This window comes from Scyliorhinus canicula, chromosome 8 (assembly GCF_902713615.1).
Source record: "Scyliorhinus canicula chromosome 8, sScyCan1.1, whole genome shotgun sequence".
NCBI lineage: Eukaryota > Metazoa > Chordata > Chondrichthyes > Carcharhiniformes > Scyliorhinidae > Scyliorhinus > Scyliorhinus canicula.
In genome coordinates this window covers 55,209,915-55,231,778 of record NC_052153.1, presented here as the reverse complement: position 1 = coordinate 55,231,778, position 21,864 = coordinate 55,209,915, and the positions used below count along the sequence as shown (strand labels likewise).

General features: G+C 46.4%; 1 protein-coding gene across 3 annotated transcripts in view; it reads right to left on the bottom strand.

Moving 5' to 3' along the window:
• The window catches only part of focad (focadhesin), a 366,162-nt gene that overhangs the window by 221,285 nt on the left and 123,013 nt on the right, over nucleotides 1-21,864 (bottom strand). For all 3 annotated transcript variants that reach the window (XM_038804621.1, XM_038804620.1, XM_038804622.1), the window contains exons 7-9: nucleotides 11,680-11,781; nucleotides 10,636-10,840; nucleotides 3,158-3,364 (exon numbers count right to left, since the gene is read on the bottom strand). In XM_038804621.1, coding sequence (XP_038660549.1) covers nucleotides 3,158-3,364; nucleotides 10,636-10,840; nucleotides 11,680-11,781 — 514 coding nt within the window. The remainder of the gene's footprint in view (nucleotides 1-3,157; nucleotides 3,365-10,635; nucleotides 10,841-11,679; nucleotides 11,782-21,864) is intronic.

The following is a 21,864-nucleotide window of genomic DNA, read 5'->3' as shown; positions in this document are numbered from 1 at the left end:
GTTTGACTGGGGACAGTCCTTGGGGAGTTAATATGTTTTCAGTCCCTGAAAAGTAAATTTGTTTTCAGCTTGGGGAGATGGTGTCAGTGCTGGTTGGAGTGATGCAGAGAGAGACATTTTTGAAAAAGCGTTGGAGAGTAGTTGATGGCTGATCCAGCCAGCCTTGTTTTGACCTCAAGTAAAAGAAGTTTTCTCTCCCAGTAGAATAGTTTAATGAAGAGTAATGCTATTTTAAAGCAGAGCAGACTTGTCTGAGGACAAGGAAGTACCTGAAACAAGCCAGTTGGAACAGCTTTTTGAAGAGTCCCAGCCAGAGTCTGCAGGGGTTTTAACCGGAGCCAAAACTGTTCCGCAAAGCAAGTATTACTCTCTGCCATGTTATTTTAAAAAATGGATTGAGAGCTGTAAGTTCCTTTCCTTGTTGTTTAAAGGGGAATTGAGTCGTCGTGTTTTAGGGGTCGTTGTAAGCTGTTATTATAGGGTGTGAATTGGGCAGCATGTGGCGCAGTGGTTAGCACTAGAACTGCGGCGCTGAGGACCGGGTTTGAATCCTGGTCCTGGATCACTGTCCGTGTGGAGTTTGCACATTCTCCCCATGTCTGCATGGGTTTCACCCCCACAACCCAAAGATGTGCAGGTTAGGTGGATTGGCCACGCTAAATTGCCCCTTAATTGGAGAAAAAATAATTGGGTACTCTAAATTTTAAAAAAAATGATAGGGTGTGAAATCAGAGTTTAATATTGCACTCATAATAAAGTTCTGTTTTAAAATACCAAATCCCTATTTTTTCATGCACTCATTCCTGGAGCGAAACATTTTTTCTGCACACTCTTGCAAAATAAACATAAAATATGGGGTTTTGGTCCAGTATACTAGCCACTATCGGGGTCTAGTCTGGGATCGTAATACAATGATACACAAAAATAAATAGATCTCAACCCGATAACGTTTCCTTCATTGCAAATATGCGCAAAGATTCTGTATCAGCCAGTGGGTTTTTTTTTAACTGACTGTAGCTCAGACATAAGAATATTGTTGCTCGTGTGTTTTTAAAGTCTTTAATTGCAGATTTGTATCCTTTCCTATCCATTCACCTGTGATAACAATCTTTATAAAACACTACTCTTCACCCATGGGGTTTACTAGCAATCTGCCTGACAGAAAGAAGATGATAAAGTTAGAAAAATATCCAAATTCTATCCTATGATTAAGGCGCGCGCTATGTATATAATTTGCAAATATATTGCCCAACAGTTGAAAAGCCATGCATTCTAATTCAAGAATTCACATTGCATACCTAGAAAACAAGTAGATTTATGCTTGTGCAATTTTTCTGAGCACATCAACTATTTGGCATGAAAGACCCTACTAAATTTTTCAACATCCAGTGATGCTTCTACAGATAACAGCACACAAGAGAGCTTATTGGCACAGGGGAAAGCAAATTCATAGACTTCACAAAGCCTTAAGGAAACAAGAAGCAAGTTTCAGAGATCTGAAGGTTGGAGGCCAGCCAACAATTGTTTTATGAATGTCAACCGATAAGGAGCATTAAATTTGATTTTCTTTTTAAAGTGCATTTCAATTCACAACCAGTACCCCTTCTCTAATTAAAGTCATTTGTTTTGGAGCCAAGGGCTTGGAGAGGCAAACGTTTTGCTTTCCAGAATACAAGAAGTTGGTGGTCTGGCAGCAGGAGACTGCAAGATATTAATGTCCCAGGGCTTTTGAAGCCAGTGGGCTCCATATGTGACATGTACATAGTGCAAAATGACCTGACAGTTGAAATGCCAAATGAAGTAAACCGAATTCCTGGCAGCCCTAATTTTTTCATTGTAATTCCTGTGAAGGAAGTAATATTGTAATTGAATAAATATAAAAATTACATGATATGGCGAGTAAAGTACTGCCTATGAAGTAACACACACAACTCATCAAGCTTACACGTACAGCGCAGGCCTTTTCTGGGCAAACAAAGTGTGCACGCAGCTATGCAAGAAAATTTAACGGAATTGCGCATCGAAAAAAACTGCACACAGATAGATTTTAAAGGAAACCAAGAGCAAAAGACTCTGATGCTGGAAATCTGAAATAAAAACTTCCTCTAATTCTGTTGAAAGGTCACAGGCACAAAGCATTAGCAATTCTCTCCCCAGTGATCTTGGCAGACCAGCTGAGCGTTTCCACCATTTTCTAAACTTTAATGCAAACTTTGTGAGGCACGATGGATTTGAGAGGATGTTGTTACTCAATGGCAAATCCCAAAATGTTTATCAGCATTAATTCTACGGCAAGATGCATTGATGCTCTGGAAGAGGCGTGACAGAGCAGCATAATTGATATAATATTCATAATAAAATCGAGGATATGTTGCCTTTCCATTTTTCTAACCTATGTCATGTGAGAGTACTTTTAAGAAATGGGTGTTTATAAATGGATGTGTATATAAATATCAGTAGTGAGAGTACCCTTAAGAAATAGGTATTTACTACTGCAGTGATGTCAGAGAGTGGGTGGAGCTGGGCTGTCTGTCAGCTTTTTACTTTCGTTTTCGAGCAAACTGCAGGGTGTGTTTTAGTTTCGTTTTCAGTGTTTGAGCTGAAGCCAGACCAAGCAGGTGTGTACTGCTGTTCTCTCTGCCAGCAAAAGACTATCTCTTGATCATTTGGTGAATTCAGAATTATAAATGTTTTCAGTAGTGACTTTAACCTGATACGCTTCTGATAAAGGTTTTGTTTTTAAGTCTTATGGATGTTAAAAAGGAAAGCTTAAAGGTTTACTTAGTGTTGTAGTCTTTGGGTGTTGTATTTGAATTAAAGGTTGCTAAGATGTTCACTATGTTTTAAAAGGTTAACTTGAGTTCATAGAATAAACATTGTTTTGCTTTAAAAAATACTTTTCCATTTCTGCTCGACCACACCTGTAGAGTGGGCCGTGTGCTCCCCATACCACAATCTAGTAAAGGTTGTGGGTCAGGTGAACTCCATGATACACTTTGGGGTTCTCTAAATCCTGGCCCATAACGCCTAGAAGATTTTTTTTTAGTGAATAATGCTGATGGAGGGAAAGAACATTCTTTGTACATTTTACAATAATGTGTCAGGACAAATTTAATTTACGATTAAAACTTGTACATTCAAAACCCGCCCTGCTTACCTCAGGAACATTGTTGGCAATCATATGAACGTGATGAATAAGGGAGGAGCAGTCTCCTGTGATTTTCAAACTAAATTCACAAAAACACAGCAGTTGCAGAGACAGCTGAGCTAGTTCAGATTTCCAAAACTGAGCATGGTGAAGAAAAGCGAGTGATAACTCTTTGAGAAAGATGGAAGCTTCTGTAACCTGTGGCAAAGTAGTTACCTGTTGGGAAAGAAACAGAAATACAACAGTGATTTTAATGTTGTTTCTACATGAGTAATTCAGAGTCCTGGACAGGGACAGGAGTTCAAATCCCACCATGACAACTGGGGAATTTAAATTCAAATGAGTAATAAAACTGGAATAATACAATCATTAATAATCATCATGAGACTACTGGATAATCTTAAAACCCATCTTGTTCACCCTGTCCTTTAGGGGAAGAAATCTGTTGTCCATACCTGGACTGACCTGCCGACAGCACTGTGGTTGATTCTTAACTGCCCTCTCAAATGGCCAGCAAGCCACTCTTGTATCAAACTGCTGCAGAAAAGTCCCGTGGATGTACTTACCACATGGGCTGAAGTAGTTGAAGGTGGCAGCTTGACACACCATTCCCAAGGGCAATTAGGGGTGGGCAATAAATGCTGGCCCACTCCAGGACATGGACACACAAATGAAGGCTGACACTCCAGTGCCGTACTGAGAGGCTTCTGCACTGTCAGAGGTGCTGTCTTTTGAATGAGATGTTAAACCGAGGCCCCATCTAACTGTTTGAGTGGATATTAAAGATTCTCATTCCACCATTTTGAAGAAGAGAAGGGGAGCTATCACCAGTGTCCTGGACAAGATTTTTCCCCAGTCAACATCAGAAAGACAGATAATCAGGTCATTATCACAATGCTCTTTATGGGAGTTTGCTGGGAGCAAATTGGCTGCTATGTTTCCTACTTTACAACAGTTCAAAGATATTTCAGTGGCTACAGAGTACTTTCGGACGCCTACTGGTTGTGAACCTCTATCTACATGCAAATCTTACTGGCTTCTATTTCAGGAACACTGGTGAACAATGCAACTAACAACCAAGTGCAAGCTGGTGTGCTGTAATTTGGACTCAGCCTAAAATCTTTTTCTCACAGCGAAATTAAAGTCTCTGTAAACAAACCATGTCTTTTACAAAATAAGACATAACTCATTTACTTTCTGCTGCAATTCAAACATTTATAACACCAGATCACTTCTAGTAGGCTAAATTAATGTCCTGATTTATTTACAAATAAAGTGATCATGAGGAACAAAAGCAGACAAAAATACAATAGAATTAATCGTTTGGAATGCATAACAACTGAAGTAACCAATTCTAATTTAATGGACAATCAGCCAGGTTTTCTCAGGGGCATTTCTCAGCTGATTCATTAGATTACAGTCCATGCAATGGATCTGAAAATCTGCCCCAAAAATTTCAGATGGTAAATCTGCAAGAGTGGTCTATCCAGCTCTCTATAAACTCTACACATACAATGGTATTGAACATGAATCATCCAGTGTTCAGAAGATTAAGTACAAGAAACGAATTTAAGATCTCAAACTTGCACAATTGATAACAATAGGACAATTGCTTGTCATGGATGTCTTTTAATCTTCATTTACAAATTTACCACAGTGGGCCAGATGTTTCTGGAAGAAAGCATCTCCTGCATATGCTATTAGTTTGATCTTTCCCTGCACCCTTCAGGTCAAACATTATTTTGCAGCATTACTCACTAGATATGCAAGTTGACAATAGCTCAGCAATGGCAATGGGCCATCAAGAACTTTTAGTGAAAGGCAGGACCAATGAGATTTAAGGATCAAGAAAGAAACAGAGTAACGACTTAGAAAGAGGGTGAATTAAAGTTAAATAAGGTGGGGGAAAAAGAAAGAGCCGGATTTTCGAGGAGTTGTGGAGACTCTGCAGATCTTTAAAAATACCAGACGGGTCCGAAATCCGGAGTTTAACCCCATTTCTGGGGGATCCTATTTTCGTTGGTGGGTGAAGGGGATGGAGTGTGAAGCATACAGAATAAATTAGGAATCGGCTGGGCCATTTAAACTCACTGCACAGGACAAGCAGACCGTTTTTCACACCAGGAATGGCCTTAACCTGCAGTGTTGGTTCCACAACTTTATGGTGGAGATGCAAGTGCTCATGAAGCACAGATAAGGGGCGGCATTCTCCCCTACCCGGCGTGACGGAGGGTCCCGGTGTAGGGGAGTAGCGCCAACCACTCAGGGGTCGGGCCTCCCCAAAGGTGAGGAATTCTCCCCACCTTTGGGGGCCAGCCCCCCGCTGGAGCGGTTGGAACCAGAAGACCGGCGCAAAAAACTGGCGCCCCTGGCAGCGGGGCTGGCCGAAAGGCTTTCGCCGGTCCGCGCATGCGCTGGCAGTGACGTCAGCGGCAGCTGGCCGCTGACGTCACTGCCGGCGCATGCGTGATGTGGGGTTCACTTCCGCTTCCGCCATGGCGGAGGCCGTGGCGGCCGCGGAGGAAAATAGTGCAGCCAGGGCACTGGCCCGGAGTCTGAGCAGGGGGCCCCGATCGCGGGCCAGGCCACCGTGGGGGCACCCCCCGGGATTCGATCGCCCCCCGCCCCCCCCCAGGACCCCGGGGGCCAGCTCGCGCCGCTGATCCCGCCGTTCCAGAGGTGGTTCAAACCTCGGTGGCGGGAGAGGCCTCCCAGCGGTGGGACTTCGGCCCATGTGGGCCGGAGAATCACCGCAGGGGCCTCTCCGATCGGAGTGGCGAGATTCCGCCGCCGCCACTTCCCGGGTGGCGGAGAATCTCTGCCACGGCGGGGGCGGGATTTTAGGCGGCCTCAGGCGATTCTCCGACCCTGCTGGGGGTCGGAGAATTTCGCCCAAGATATGTACAACTACAAAGTTGGCAAGTTATTTAAATCCCATGTCCTTTAAAAATTAAAAAATTAAAAAATTGTCTGCGTGTGACTGCAAGTTGTTAAAAAATCTGTCTTATAAGTTTCAATAAAGGTTTGTTGACATAACAGCTATTGTTATAATGTTATTTCTTAAGTTATTACAGTTGCAGGGCTGCAAGTTCAGGTTGATTAACAGCACAAATAGATTATCTCAGCTGTGTTGGCATGGGATGATAAATACAAATGTTTGTTATTAATCAGGGATTAAGTACTTGAGGGGAAATAAGGTATTAAATGCGCTTTCACGAATGGGTCTTTTTTTAATAATGAACTCAAATTTTTTATTGTAACAAACCCAAAAGAATGAGAAAAGGAGGAAACCCTTAACTTTAAATCGGAGATCGGGACGTTGGAGTTTGTGAACTATAGTTCCTAGCGGGCCTTGGCAGTCTCTGTATATGCGTCAGCCGTAGAATGGCTGCATATGCACAGTTCGCGCCTTCTCCACTTTCAGGTCCCCACAACCCGCCCTCGCCATGCCATTCCCGTTCACTAGCTGATATTTTACAGCTAGCAAAGGAATCCCACCCATGGTGTATGTTCAAAGAACAAATAAAAAAATTACACTCCCCAACCCGTTCCAATTACGGAAGAGTTACCAATGTCCAACATCCTTACAATACTCAAACTCCCCCGGGGCCAGATATCTACCATACTACTACCCTATCACTACCCCCGATAACCTTAGCTCCTTCAATCCCAAATATCCTTCAGATACAAAATACAATACATTTCAAGCCAACCCCATTAAAGTCCCAATCTAGTCCATTTAATCAAGTCCAAGTCCGCACTCCTTGACAAACACCTCTGCCTCCTTTGAAGAAATTATCTTTAGACTGAAAAGTCACTCTCAACTTTGCCACTCTCAAAGTCACTCTCAACCACTCCAAACCTGACTTCAGTCCTGAATAGAGTTGACGTCACCTTATTAAAAGCTGCAATGCTTCCTTCCCATCTAAAGTCCCCATTCACTTTAGCCCATTGCCGAACCCTCTTTTTTGCCTGGAAGCTGTGGAATTCAAAAATTAGCTCATTCGCCCAAGGCTTCCACCGGAGTACACGGTGGATCAAATCCAACTCTGGAGGGGACAATCACCCGTTCCCTCCAAAAGGTTGACAAACATCTGAGAGAGGCGCTCAGTCGGCTTTGGGCCCTCCACCCCTTCCAATAACCCAAGATTCATGAAGTTCTGTCGACTCAACCTGTCCACCAGATCATCCATCTTTGCCCTCAGAACCTTGTTCCTCTCCTCCGCCAGCAACATCTCAGCTTTCAATTACGCAATTCAACCACCATGCCACGACAAGGCCGCCTCCACACCTATCAGCGCCTCTCCATGCTCCTTCAGTAACCCCAAAGTTTTATCAGGTTCTCCCAAATCGGGTCAAGTGTCTCCTCAATGACCGTTTAAGGGTTTCCATCGTCACCCTGCCCTGCTCCTCAAAATGCATCGCAAACCATTTTATAACTCCTGCGTCATCACCTCAGTCAGCCACACAGTCTGCTGCCTTCCCGCCTCCTGGGCTTCGCCAGCTTACTGGTTCTGTGGAAAGATTACCCTCTGTAATCTTCTTACCATCAACCATCTTCACATATTTTCAACATAAATTTGCCAACAAATTCCTTATTCCTTCCGATGGGCCGCTTTTGGTAACCAGAATCCACGGACATCGGGTGAAAAAGTTCAAAAAACAAAGACCATGGCTGGAGCTACCTTATGTGCACCCTTCTCCTACCTGTCACCACCGGAAGTCCGGTATTCACACTTCTTAATTTGGAATTTCACTTTGTACTCTCAAGATGGTGTGGCAGTGTTTTCTGAAATCCACAGTCAGAGTCAGGTGACCTATTGGCAGCCATCCTTTGCAGCCTAAAAATGGGCATTTTCATAAAGTAAACAAAACAGTCCCGGAAGCTTCCATACAGGGGGGAAGCAGTGGCCTAGTGGTATTGTCACTGGACTAGTAATCCAGAGACTCAAAGTACTGCTCTGGAGTCCCAGGTTCAAATCCCGCCATTTCAAAGGGGTTTCTATTCCATTCCCCTCACAATAAAAATCTATTCGCTTTCCTAATTACTTTCTGTTCCTGCATACTAATCTTTCACGATTCATGCACTTTCATAGAATTTACAGCACAGGAGGCCATTCGGCCCATCGAGTCTGCACCGGCTCCTGGAAAGAGCACCCTACCCAAGGTTAACACCTCCACCCTATCCCCATAACCCAGTAACCCCACCCAACACTAAGGGCAATTTTGGACACTAAGGGCAATTTATCATGGCCAATCCACCTAACCTGCACATCTTTGGATTGTGGGAGGAATCCGGAGCACCCGGAGGAAACCCACACACACACGGGGAGGATGTGCAGACTCCACACAGACAGTGACCCAAGCCGGAATCGGACCTGGGACCCTGGAGCTGTGAAGCGATTGTGCTATCCACAATGCTACAGTGCTGCACTAGGACACACAGATCCCTCTGCACCTCGGAGCTGTCTGCAATCTCTCACCATTTATACAACATACTTCTTTTTCATTCTTCCTGTCAAAATGGACCTGCCTGCTTACCATTGGCTGGGGACTAATGACAATCCCACAATCCTGTGGGAGTATGAGCTTCCCCAATGAGGGGGGCAGAGAAATCATTAGCAGATTCCCTGCATGAATAGAGCTGGCCAGTTTGGAACCAGAGAGAGAGAGGAGTGAGCAGCAAGTGAAGTTGCTGCTGCTGTTGTATATATATATGTTATTGTAAATAAATGTTATTTCTTTGCATCCTGAAAACTCGTGCTGGATTCTTCGTGGCCCTCACAAAATGGACAATTTCACATTTTCCCACATTTGCCAGATCTTTGTCCACTCACTTAACCCATGTCTCATTTTAGCCTCCTTGTGCCCTCTTGCCAACCTACTTTCCAACCGGGCTTTGTATCATCAGCAAAATTAGCAACCATATCTTCGATCCCTTCACCCAAGTCATTCATATAAATTGTAAAAGGCTGAGGGCCGAGCACTAATCTCCGTGTCACACCACTCATCTTGCCGACCAGGTTTGTTCAAAGCTAGTTCACGTTTGTAGAGATTCTTTCAGCATTTAAACTTGGGAGTCCTGTCGCTTATTTTCTTACCCTTGATTCTTCCACGTATGAAATTCTTTAAACGATTATGGTATATCAAACCAGATCCTAATAGGCACCTGGCTTGGCCAGTATTCTCAAAACTGGGATAACAGGATGATGGATGCATTTTTATACTCTTGAAGAATGATTTTTCTTTTTGCCACATGAGCTTGAATAGCTCAGTCAGAAACCGCGCTGGCTGCTGTCTTCCAGCTTAATAAGTCTCAACAGATAAGATGATGCATAGGCACTAGAAAGAGTCATAATGCCTCAATAGTTTCATTGGGATAGCAAAGGGCATGGATTCGAAGTCCATTAAGAGCCAATATGAGTAGTTCTTATCCTGTGCTCCATACAAAGGCCAAGCAAGCTGCTGTACCACAGGCAGCATTTGACTGAAATAATGGAGTTCACAATTTTAAATGCTGGCTCAGTTAAACAATTCTGCAGCCAGAATAAAAAAAAGGGGGAAACAATTCAAGGCGAGGGTAGGATAGATTTCAGAAAGAACAATCGGTTGTGAACTAGAAGTAAGTCAAACCCCTACCATGTTCAGAACGGTATTGTCCAAGAAGTTCTATTCTGGAGTGCGGCTGACAGTAACTATCCACACGGTTCACTTTATTCCAGCAGAACATTAACAGCAATGTGTAAGTCACCTAAATATTTTTGTTTTAAACTGTGATGTCTGTGGCTTCATTCTTTTCATAAAAACCTTGGTTTTCAGATTCCAGAAACAAACTATATTGGCCGCTACTGAGATCATAAGCAAAACCTTAGAATTATACTGAAGTTTCCGAAAACAATATAGGAGCGGCACGATGGTGCGGTGGGTAGCATGCTACCTCATGGCGGTGAGGACCCGGGTTTCATCCCAGCTCTGGGTCACTGTCCATGTGGAGTTTGTACATTCTCCCAGTGTCTGCGTGGGTCTCACTCCCACAACTCAAGGATGTGCAGGCTAGGTGGATTGCCCATGCTAAATTGCCCCTGAATTGGAAAAAAATTTTGGGTACTGTAAATTTATTTTTTAAAAAACAATATAGCTTGAGAGTAGACGTGTGAATACTCTGCCGGTCTTATTTTGGAAATGCTACTTCCAAAAATTCGATCATTTCAGTATTTCTTTCATTTTAAGGAATAGATGTTTTCAACTGCTCGTGTCTCCGGTTTCCTACCACAGTCCAGTGTGCAGGTTAGGTGGATTGGCCATGCTAAATTGCCCCTTAGTGTCTAGGGATGAGCAGATTAGGTGGACTGGCCATGATCAATGCATGAGGTTACGGGAAAAGGGCGATGGAGTGTGCCTATATAGAGTGTTCTTTCAGAGTGTGGATGCAGACTTGATAGGTCGAATGGCCTCTTTCGGCACTCTATGGGTTCTATGTGTCTTACCTGCAAGTGTGGCACAAGATCAAAGAAGAGTCGAAGAGCCTGCTGGACAAAAAGAGTAGGTGCATTCTTTTCCTCTCCGGATTGGGTCTGCAGTACAATCTTAAGGAGACTAAGACGAAGCTCAGAGTTCTCACGCAGGCAGTGTGGTTCACAGTACAGATATTTGAAAAACGGTGCCATCATTGTCACAATGGATGCATTTAGCCTTTGAGAAACAAAGAAAATTGTACTATTATATCTCTCTACAATTTAAGCAATACCATTCGATCTACATTTAAAGCTTTTTTTTATCTGTACGCAAATTTCTCATTTACTATATTCCCCCTGCGCAACACTCAATGTTGCTCCACAAGAAGACAAGCAACTATCATGTCCAGTAGCTCTGAGAATTACACATTGTAATCAATTGTTAGATTCATAGAATAGAATCATAGAATCCCGAGAGCAGAAGGCCATTCGACCCATCGAGTCTGCACCAACTCTCTAAAAGAGCACTCCACCCAAGGTTGCTCCCCTGCCCTATCCCAGTAACCCCTTAACCTAACCTACACATTTTTATATTTTTGGACATGAAGGGGCAATTTAGCATAGCCAATTCAACTAACCTGCACCTCTTTGGACGATGGGAGGTAACAAAAGCACCCAGAAGAAAACCACGTAGACTTGGGGAGAATGTGCAAACTCCACACAGACAGTGACTCAAGGCCAGAACTGAACCCGGGTCCCTGGTGCTGTGAGGCAGCAGTGCTAACCACTGTGCCACCATGCCACCCAAAATGAGACAGGTCCAAGATGAAGTTCTACCTTTCCCTCCTGACAGGTCCTGCTCAGCACTCAACAACTTGCTCAGCAAAGGGGAAACTCCGGAGCCCAGCAAGAATCAGACACATCCCCACATTCCACCACTCTTTGACATTGCACATTTGTATACTAAGTTGGTGTGCAACCTGACAACCTTTAAAACATATTTTACCTTTAACTAATGAAACTGCTCTAATACCAATGACATCTATTAATGGATGTACTGCAATTGAACATGTTTACCTCTCTGAAGGCTGTTGAAAAATAGCCGATATTTGCTGGAGTAGGAATGGCCAGCTGTCAGGTTTGTTCTCCAATACAAAGATATAAGGATGTGGTGGGCTCCTGCACAAAACAAGACATGATATTAGCAGAAGGAATACTTCATTATCTTGTCAAAACTTCTCAGTAATGACTGTTTTAAAATAAAAATAAACTTGCAGTCAGATAGTTTTATTTAAACTATAAACAAATGTACACAACAAATACAGTAAGTAGGTCAAATCTGCTTGGCTTAATTTCAATAAATGTTCCTTACTGAGGTTGCCTTTACAATGTATTGATATTGTATGCAGGTTCATTAACTTGTTTCTGAATAAGAATGATCAACTCTAAATAGCACCAAATCAATTCTCTCCAGATCAAACAGGAGATGAGCAGAGAGTGGACATAACTCAGTATTTTCTCCCGTATCAAAACCATTGCCAACATATTCCTTCCTTCAATTTATTTATTCTTGCACATGTTTTCACGTTATCTAAAATACAGTTAAATATGCCACTTCAGAAATATTACATAATTAGGTGTAGCTTTTTGCCATGTTTAATTGCATTGAATCCATACATGCGGCAGAATCAATGTGTGCATTACTGAAATGGAACGTAAGCAGGATAGGCGTGCTATAATAGTTTGTTAACACGGCCCTCAATAATTCTCTCTCTGCTGCACTGCATGTTACATTGTCATGGGATTGGGTGGCAGGGTTTAATGCCAATAATGACGTGTTGGAAACAATAAAGTAGAATGAGTTAAAATCTCACCTTCGATACCTAAATTTATGGCTTGTGAGCACAAGGAACCATGCCTAGTGTGGCTAATTAAATTGTTCATTCCTTGATTGATGGTCACAGCAAGTTGTGCAAGGCGAGCAGTATGGAGCGTCGAGTCCCATAAAGGTGAAGTTAGCACATTAGCGAATGATCCTTGGTCTCTACTTAAGCACTAGCTCTGACTGTTTGTCAGGTGCATTTCCGGAGCAAGATAACAGGCAACTGGATGTCTATATTTTTCTCATTCCACCTTTTATATACCCACTGCCCCTCTCCCTTTTATTTCTCTTTAGCAAGTAATTACCCATCTGCCTTCTTGCGTACTGCCACCATCCCAGACTTAAGTAACCGCCCACACTTTGGTGAAGGCTGAGAGAGGCAGAAAGATTTGTCCCAGATGGGATTACCAAGGCACCCATTTGGGCCTCCTTATCAGAATGGATGAGTAGTCCAGAAGCCAGGACTAATACTCCAGAGAACACACGTTCAAATCCCACTATTGCAGTTTGAGAATAGAATTCAGTTTTTTTTTTAATTATATAAAAAAACAGACATCAGTAAAAGTGGCAATAAATTTGCTGGATTAATGTAAGAATACAACTTGTTCAATAACATTCTACAGGGAGGGAACCCCAACATCTGGCCTGGTCTATACACAATTCAAATCCTATCAAAACATGGCTGACTCTGAACTGCCCTCATTAGTGGGCTCAGATGCCACTCATTTGTATTGAACTGCTGAAAAGAATATGACCCCCGACCATCCATCTCATGGGATCACCTTCCTCATCAATCACAATATTTCAAGATGAAGCCCCAGAGGAAGATTTTATTTTCATGGAGAGAGGATCACATGCAGCAATAGATTTCACCTAAGTGAATGCACCTAGTATGGGTATACTTTTCATCATCTGTGTCCCAGCTCTACCTGGATTCCAATGGTGGTGCAACCCTGATCACTTTAGAATCTCCCCTTACTTCTCCAGCACTCCATTTTCTCCTTCTTCAAGCCCTGCATTTTCTTTTACTCGTCTCTAATGGCCTTCACCCCACCCCAAAATTTATCTCCCCTCCTTCCGTCCCTCAGCCACTACACTGAGTGACTGCCCATGATTAACTGTCCAGAATTGGCTAAGTGGCAGGAAGCAGAGGGTGATGGCCATGGGGTGTTTTTCTAACTGGAAGCCTGGGTCCAGTGGGGTCCCGCGGGGATCAATGTTGAGGCCCCTACTGTTTGTGATTTATATAAATGATTTAGACTTGAATGTAGGATGGTTGATCAGTAAGTTCACAGATGATATGAAAATTGGTAGGGTGGTAAATAGTGAAGAGGATAGCCTCAAATTACAGGGGGATACAGACAGGCTGGTCAGACGGGCTGATCAAAGGTAAATGGAATTCAATCCGGATAAGAGTGAAATGATGCACTTGTGCAGGACAAACAAGGAAAGGAAATACAGGGTAAACGACAGGACCCTGGAAAGCACCGAAGAAGAGGGACCTTGGTACACATGTACAACCCAAGATAGCAGGGCAGATGGATAAAGTGGTTAAGATATATGGTATACCTGCCTTTATTAGCCGTGGCATGGAGTTTAAGAGCAGGGAGGTTCTGCTGGAACTATATAGAACACTGGTGAGGCCACAGCTAAAGTACTGTGTGCCGTTATCGAATCCACATTATAGGAGGGATGATAGCACTGGAAAGGGTGCAGCGGAGGTTACCAGGCTGCTGGCTGGACAGGAGAGTTTTCATTATAAAGAGAGATTGGATAGATTGCACTTGTTTGGGTGGCACAGTGGCGCAGTGGTTAGCACTGCTGCCAAAGTCGTTGGCCCCTTCGGGTATGACGAAGTTGCTGGCTGCATTCATGGAGAATACAGGAGGTGCGTTTGAGGAAAGGGGGGGGGGGGGGGGGGTGTATGAGTATGGAGAGGAGACCAGATGTCTCTTGGCTCACCAGTTGGCAGGAGGCTGCTAGGGATATCATTCAGGTTAGGGACTCAAGAGAGTTGGCTGGTTTCCGCCTCAGTCAAGGTGAATGGGGCATCACGAGCATTCTGGAAGACTTTATAGGTCGGAGCCACTAGAAGACGAGCTGGGAATGGAAGAGTTTTTACGAGGGTCTGGAGTTCCTCAGGGTGCGGGAGGAATTGCAGAAGGAGCTTGAGGCACCGCTGGGGTTGGAGGAGGTTCAAACAGCATTAGGAAAGATGCGGACAGGAAAGGCACCAGGCCGGATGGGGTTCCGGTGGAATTCAACAAGAAGTTTGGGGATCAGTTGGTTCCATTATTGATGGGAATGTTTAATAACTCTCCGGCATGGGATTCTCTCCCTGAAACACTCAGGCAGACAGCTATTTCTCTTCTCCTGAAAAAGGATAAGGATCCCGCAGAATGCGGGTCGGATCACCCAATTTCAGTGCTTAATGTCGCCACAAAGCTTTTGGCCAAGATCCTAGCGTTGAGGCTGGAACCCGGTCGCCCGGAGGTAGTTGGAGAGGACCAGCCGGGATTTGGCATCCAGTGTGAGGCGACTGCTCAATGTGGTTCTCACCCAGCGGCTGGGTGGGAACCAGAGATGATCGATTCAGAAAAAGCATTCAAGAAGGTCGAGTTGAGGTATCTCTTGTGGCTTTGGAGAAGTTTGGGCTGGACCCTGGTTCGTATCATCAGTGCCGTTGTTGTACAAGGCTCCTTCTGCCAGCGTCCGTACCGCCATCATGTGTTTGAGGTCTTTTTGGCTGCTTAGGGGGATGAGGCAGGGGTGTCCTATGTATCCCCTCTTGATTAATTTGGCAATCAAGCCACTGGCTATTGCACCGAGGATCTCAAACAAATGGAGAGGGATAGTTAGGGGTGGGCGGGAGAGCGGTCGCGGGCAACGGAGCTCGGAGGGGGGAACATAGTCGCGTCCCATTCCCCCCCAAAAAACTTGCAGCGAAGTGCGCAAACCGGCTGAACTGGAAGCCCAAGAGGCAGCCATTAAGGAGCTGGAAAAGGCCGCGACTGACAAGAGTGACCATATTACGGCCCTGGAGAAGGAGGTGGCGAGACTGCTCACAACGCAGGGGAGCCTGAAGGGCAGAGTGGACGATCAGGAAAACAGCTCGAGAAGGCAAAATGTAAGGATAGTGGGCCTACCAGAGGGGATCGAGGGTAGAAATCCCATGGAATAAGTGATGCTGGGCAACTTAGTGGGGAGGAAAGCTTTCCCCAACCCGCCAGAAATGGACAGAGCACACTGGTCGCTGCGCCCAAAGCAAAAGTCAGGGGACCACCCGAGGGCAGTTTAGCTAAACTGCACGGGACCAAGACAGGGAAACAATCCTGCGCTGGGCCAGGCAAAACAGAACCTGCAAATGGGAAGGACACCTCATTAGAGTTTACGTGGATATTGGGGCAGACCTAGCCAGGAGAGAAGCCAAATTCAATAGAGCGAAAGCAGCACTTCACAAGAGCAACATGTGTTTTGGTATGCTGTACCCAGCGAAACTCTGGGTCACATCCCAAGACACAGAGTACTTCTTCACAGCCCCCGCCGAAGCAAACAAGTTTGTCGAGGAAGTCGGGCCGGAAAACCGACAGCAAGGGTAGAAATAAGGGGCCCCTGGCAAGGGACAACAGCCCGCCGACTGGGAAGTTTGGGGGGGGGGGGGGGGGGGGGGCAACACCAGGCCTCCGTGCTCCCCGCCCCCCCCCCCCCCCCCCGCCGCCCCATGGCGAGCGCCCCCTGAACGAAAAGCGAACCACTACCCGAGGACCGCTTCAGGTGGGAAACCAGGGCCCAGCACAAGGGAGCAAGAGTAGCGGAGAAGGGAGAGCAAGCGAGAGGAGTGCAGGGTAGGATGGGGGAAGAGCGTGCAGTAAACCGTAGAGGTCGGGTGTGGGAGAAGCGAGACAGTAACTCCTGAGAGGGGGGCCACTGCACTGGCAGGAAAGCTAGCGCCGGAGGCATGCAACAAAGTATGCCGCAACACGCCCCCAACAGGGGGACGGTGCCAGGCTTGGGGGGGGGGGGCACTCAACAGAGGCAGGCGAGCAAACGGGGATAGGAACAGGGGAAAGAGGGACAAAAGAGGGGTAAATGGGAGAGGGACAAAAAAAAGGGGGGGAATAATGGGGAGGACAGGGAAGGAGAGACAACCAAGGCTAGAAAGAGAACAACAATAAGGCCACAAAGTGCCACAAACAAGGGCTCGGAACAAGGAATCACTGCAAGCCTCCACCCAGTACGGTCTCTGGGTGAAGGGAGACCCCAGAGTGAGGGCACTACCCATGTGGCGGAGGCAGAGTGGGCGGCCATGTCGGGGCCCCCGAGACAAAGGGAAACACCGGAGTGCAGGGACCCGACCGCATGCAGTAACATCGGCCATCCTGGACGGTCCCCTGACAAAGGGAAACCCCGAAGGGCAGCAGCGGCGAACAGTTAAGTATGGTTAACCCCACAGGAACAAGGGGACAGAAGCCCCCCCCCACCAGGATAGTCACCTGGAACGTAAAGGGACTCAACGGCCGAGTGAAAAGATCCAGAGCCCTCACCCACCTAAGAAACATGAAATCCGACATAGTCTTCCACCAGGAAAGCAGTGCACAAACTCCGCCAGGCACGGGGGCCCCTAAACGAACACGGAGACAAAGCCATCCGCCTGTTGGCACATCAGCTGAGAAAGCAGGCAGCCACCACAGAAATTGCACAAATCAGGGATACCAGAGGGACATTAGAAACAGAACCAGAAAAGAGCAATAAAACCTCCAAGGCCTTCTACCAAAGGCTGTACACCTCAGAGCACCCAATGGGGGAGTCCGGATGAAACGGTTCCTTGATGGACTGGCTATACCAGTCGTGGGGGAGGGCAGAAAATGGGGCCTGGAAGCACCACTAACACTAGGAGAGATCATGGACAGCATTAGCTCCATGCAGGCATGGAAGGCGCCGGGACCAGACAGGTTCCCGGCGGACTTCCACAAAAAATTTGCGACAGCACTGCGGGAGATGGTCACAGGCTTGCTAGCTAAGGGCGCACAGCCACCTACGCTAGCACAGGCCTCAATCCCGCTGATACCTAAGAAAGATAAAGACCCAACGGAATGTGGGTCATACAGACCCATCTCACTGCTGAACGCAGATGCTAAAATATTGGCCAAAATTCTAGCCAAAAGAGGGGAAGACTGCGTACCAGGGGTGGTCGCAGAGGACCAGGCAGGCTTTGTCAAAGTTAGGCAGCTAACCTCGAACATCAGGCCCCCGCTGAACGTGATAATGACCCCCTCCGGGGAGAGAACACCAGAGGTCTCCCTTGACGCAGAAAAGGCCTTTGACACAGTCAAATGGAAATACCTAATAGAGGTACTGAAGCGATTCGGGCTTGGAACAGGGTTCACCTCCTGGGTAAAGCTCCTATACAACGCTCTCCTGGCGAGCGTACAGACCAACAACACCAATTCCCGATACTTCCAGCTGCACAGGGGCACCAGACAAGGATGCCCACTGTCCCCGCTGCTGTTCGCTCTAGCGATCGAGCCACTAGCAATTGCTCTCAGAGCAGCAAAAAGCTGGAGGAGAATCCAAAAACGGCGGCAGAGAGCGCAGAGTCACACTCTATGCAGATGACCTGCTCCTCTACATTTCGGACCCACAAAGCAGCATGGACGGAATCATCGCGCTCCTGAAAGAGTTTGCCGCCTTCTCGGGCTACAAACTCAACATGAGGAAAAGCGAGATCTTCCTGGTACACCCACAAGTAAGTGGGCAGCACTAATGGGACTGCCGTTTAAACAAGCCAAATTCCGCTAACTGGAGATCCAGATCGCCCATGACTGGAAAAGTAGGTAGGGCAGTGGATGGTGTCTGTATATCTATATGGACTTCCGTAATGCCTTTGATAAGGTACCTCACGGCAGACTGGTACAAAAGGTGAAGTCACACGGGATCAGGGGTGAGCTGGCAAGATGGATACAGAACTGGCTTGGTCATAGAAGGAGAGAGTAAGATGGATACAGAACTGGCTAGGTCATAGAAGGCAGAGGGTAACAATGGAAGGGTGCTTTTCTGATTTGAGGGCTGTGACTAGTGGTGTTCCACAGGGATCAGTGCTGGGACCTTTGCTGTTCGCAGTATACATAAATGATTTGGAGGAAAATGTAACTGGTCTGATTAGTAAGTTTGCGGACGACACAAAGGTTGTTGTATTTGCAGACATCGATGAAGACTGTCAGAGGATACAGCAGGATTTAGATCATTTGAAGACTTGGGCGGAGAGATGGCAGATGGAGTTTAATCCGGACAAATGTGAGGTAATGCATTTTGGAAGGTCTAATGCAGGTAGGGAATACACAATGAATGATCAAACTCTCATGAGTATTGACAGTCAGAGATCTAGATGTACAGGTCCACAGGTCACTGAAAGGGGCAACACAGGTGGAGAAGGTAGTCAAGAAGGCATACGGCATGCTTGCCTTCATTGGCCGGGGCACTGAGTATAAAAATTGGCAAGTCATGTTGCAGCTGTATAGAACCTTAGTTAGGCCACACTTGGGTATATAGTGTTCAATTCTGGTCGACACACGATCAGAAGGATGTGGAAGCTTTAGAGAGGGTGCAGAAAAGATTTACCAGGATGTTTTCTGGTATGGAGGGCATTAGCTATGAGGAGAGGTTGAATAAACTTGGTTTGTTCTCACTGGAACGAAGGAGGTTGAGGGGCGACCTGACAGAGGTCTACAAAATGATGAGGGGCCTAGACAGAGTGGATAGTCGGAGACTTTTTCCCAGGGTAGAGGGGTCAATTACTAGGGGGGCCTAGGTTTAAGGTGCGAGGGGCAAGGTTTAGAGGAGATGTACGAGGCAAGTCTTTTTACACAGAGGGTAGTGGGTGCCTGGAACTCGCTGCCGGAGGAGGTGGTGGAAGCAGCGACGATAGTGACGTTTAAGGGGCATCTTGACAAATACATGAATAGGATGGAATTAGAGGGATACGGCCCAGGAAGTGTAGAAGATTTTAGTTTTGACCGGCAGCATGGTCGGCGCAGGCTTGGAGGGCCGAAGGGCCTGTTCCTGTGCTGTACTTTTCTTTGTTCTTCTTTGTTCTTTGAATCCACAAATGGAACCTCACCAGTCTGACAGAGGAAGTAAAAAAGGACCTGCAAAGATGGAACACACTCCCTCTCTCCCTCGCGGGGAGAGTTCAGACGATCAAAATGAATGTACTGCCCAGGTACCTCTTCCTACTTAGATCTATACCAATCTACATCCCCAAGGCCTTTTTCAAAGGGCTGGACAAACTTATCATGGCGTTCGTACAGGAGTGAAGAATGCTAGGATCCCAAAGAAGGTCCTACAAGAAACAAAATCCGGGGGGTGGGGGCGGGCTAGCCCTCCCAAACCTACAATTCTACCACTGGCGAATAAGAAGACGGATCAAGGAGCCAGAAGCCGAGTGGGTGGGCGCGGAGGGGGCCTCCTGTGTGGGGACCTCCCTCCGGGCCCTCGCCATGGCAGCACGCCCATCCCCACACAAAAAACACTCCAACAGCCCGGTGGTGATAGCCACCCTCCAGTCCTGGAACCAACTACGGTAGCAATTTGGCCTGACCAAAATGTCGGACAAAGCTCCCATCTGCAACAACCATAGATTCACACCAGCGCTGACTGACGCCACCTTCAAAACGTGGGGACAGGACGGAAGGACACTGACAGTTAGGGACCTATATATGGACGGCATGATCGCAACACTGGACCAACTGACGGAGAAATTCCAGCTAGCCAGGGGGAATAAGCTACGGTACCTGCAACTCAAAAACTTCCTGCAAAAGGAGACAAGGACGTACCCACAACCACCACGAGAGACTGGAAGAGTTACTGGACACAAGCATCCTAGATAAAGGAAACTGTAGCGACACGTATGAGCGACTGGTAGAAAGGGCCGACACCGTACTTGACGCAACAAGAAAGAAATGGGAGGAAGACCTGGGAATTGAAATAGGGTGGGAACTCTGGAGCGAAGCACTGCGCCGGGTGAACTCCACCTCCACGTGTGCAAGGCTCAACCGGACGCTACTAAAAGTGGTACATATAGTCCACTTAAGAAGAACCTGTATGAGTAGGTTCTTCCCGCAGGTGGAGGATAGATGTGAACTGTGCCAAGGAGGCCCGGCCAATCACGCTAACATGTTCTGGTCTTGCCCCAGACTTGCGGGATACTGGACAGCCTTCTTTGAGGCCATGTCCAAAGTGGTAGGGATGAGGGTGGAGCCAGGCCCAAAAGTGGCGGTCTTTGGGGCATCAGACCAGCCAGATCTATTCCTGGGGAGGAGGGCGGACGCCATTGCCTTTGCCTCCCTGATCGGCCACCATAGAATCCTGTGCGGTTGGCAGTTAGCAGCACCACCCAGAGCTGCAGACTGGCTGTCTGACCTCTCAGAATCTCCCCTAATGGAGAAAATCCGAGAGTCAGACGACGGCTTCCACAGAACGCGAGAGCCATTCACCCAACTGTTCCGGGACTTGTTTGTGGCCAACGAACAAGCAGAAGAATAGCCATGTAGCCAAAAATCAGGGGAAAGTAGCCAAGACAAGAGAGGGAGGGATACAAAATTGGTAAACACAGGAACAGAGAGCAAGGAAAATACGGCGAAAGACGGGATGAACGGCCTGAAACGGAGATGAACGCGGAGGTGAGACGACAACAGCAGTTAAAACTGTCCGGGAGAAGCAAGTAACAACACCAACACCAGATCCATTCTCGTATTGGCCTCTCTATATTGGACATAACTGGTAATTGTTTCTCCGACACCCAAATGTATATGTACCTCCCCAGTTTCCGCCCCCTCCCCCACACACACAAGCAGGTGCCTACTTATGTGTTAAAATAATATTGCTAACTGTGCAGAGTTGCTGTTGTTGAGCTAGTGCACAATATCCTACCAGTTTTCTTTTACTTTAGTTTTCTTCTCTTCTACGTATATATATTTTTTCTGTGTACATAACAGTGAATATACTTTATTCAAAAACCTAATAAAAACATTTATTTAAAAAAAGGGGTGGGAGGGAAATACAGGGTGTCTTGTATATGCGGTGACCTTCTGCTGTACGTGAGGGATCCGGGGCCAGTTATGGGGGACATAATGAGTATATTGAAGAACATTTTGATCCTTCTCTGGATACAAGTTCAATTTAGGGAAGAGTGAGTATTTTTTTGATCACCACTTCAGGGAGCAGAGCCGGCCTGGAAGGGAGACACTTTCGCTGGCTGAGACTAGCTTTTGGTATTTCGGAGTCCAGGTGTCTCAGGATTGGGCGCAGCTCTGTAAATTGAATTATACCAGTCTAGCGAGTAGGATCAAGGCTGGCCTGCAAAGATGGAACAGCCTTCCATT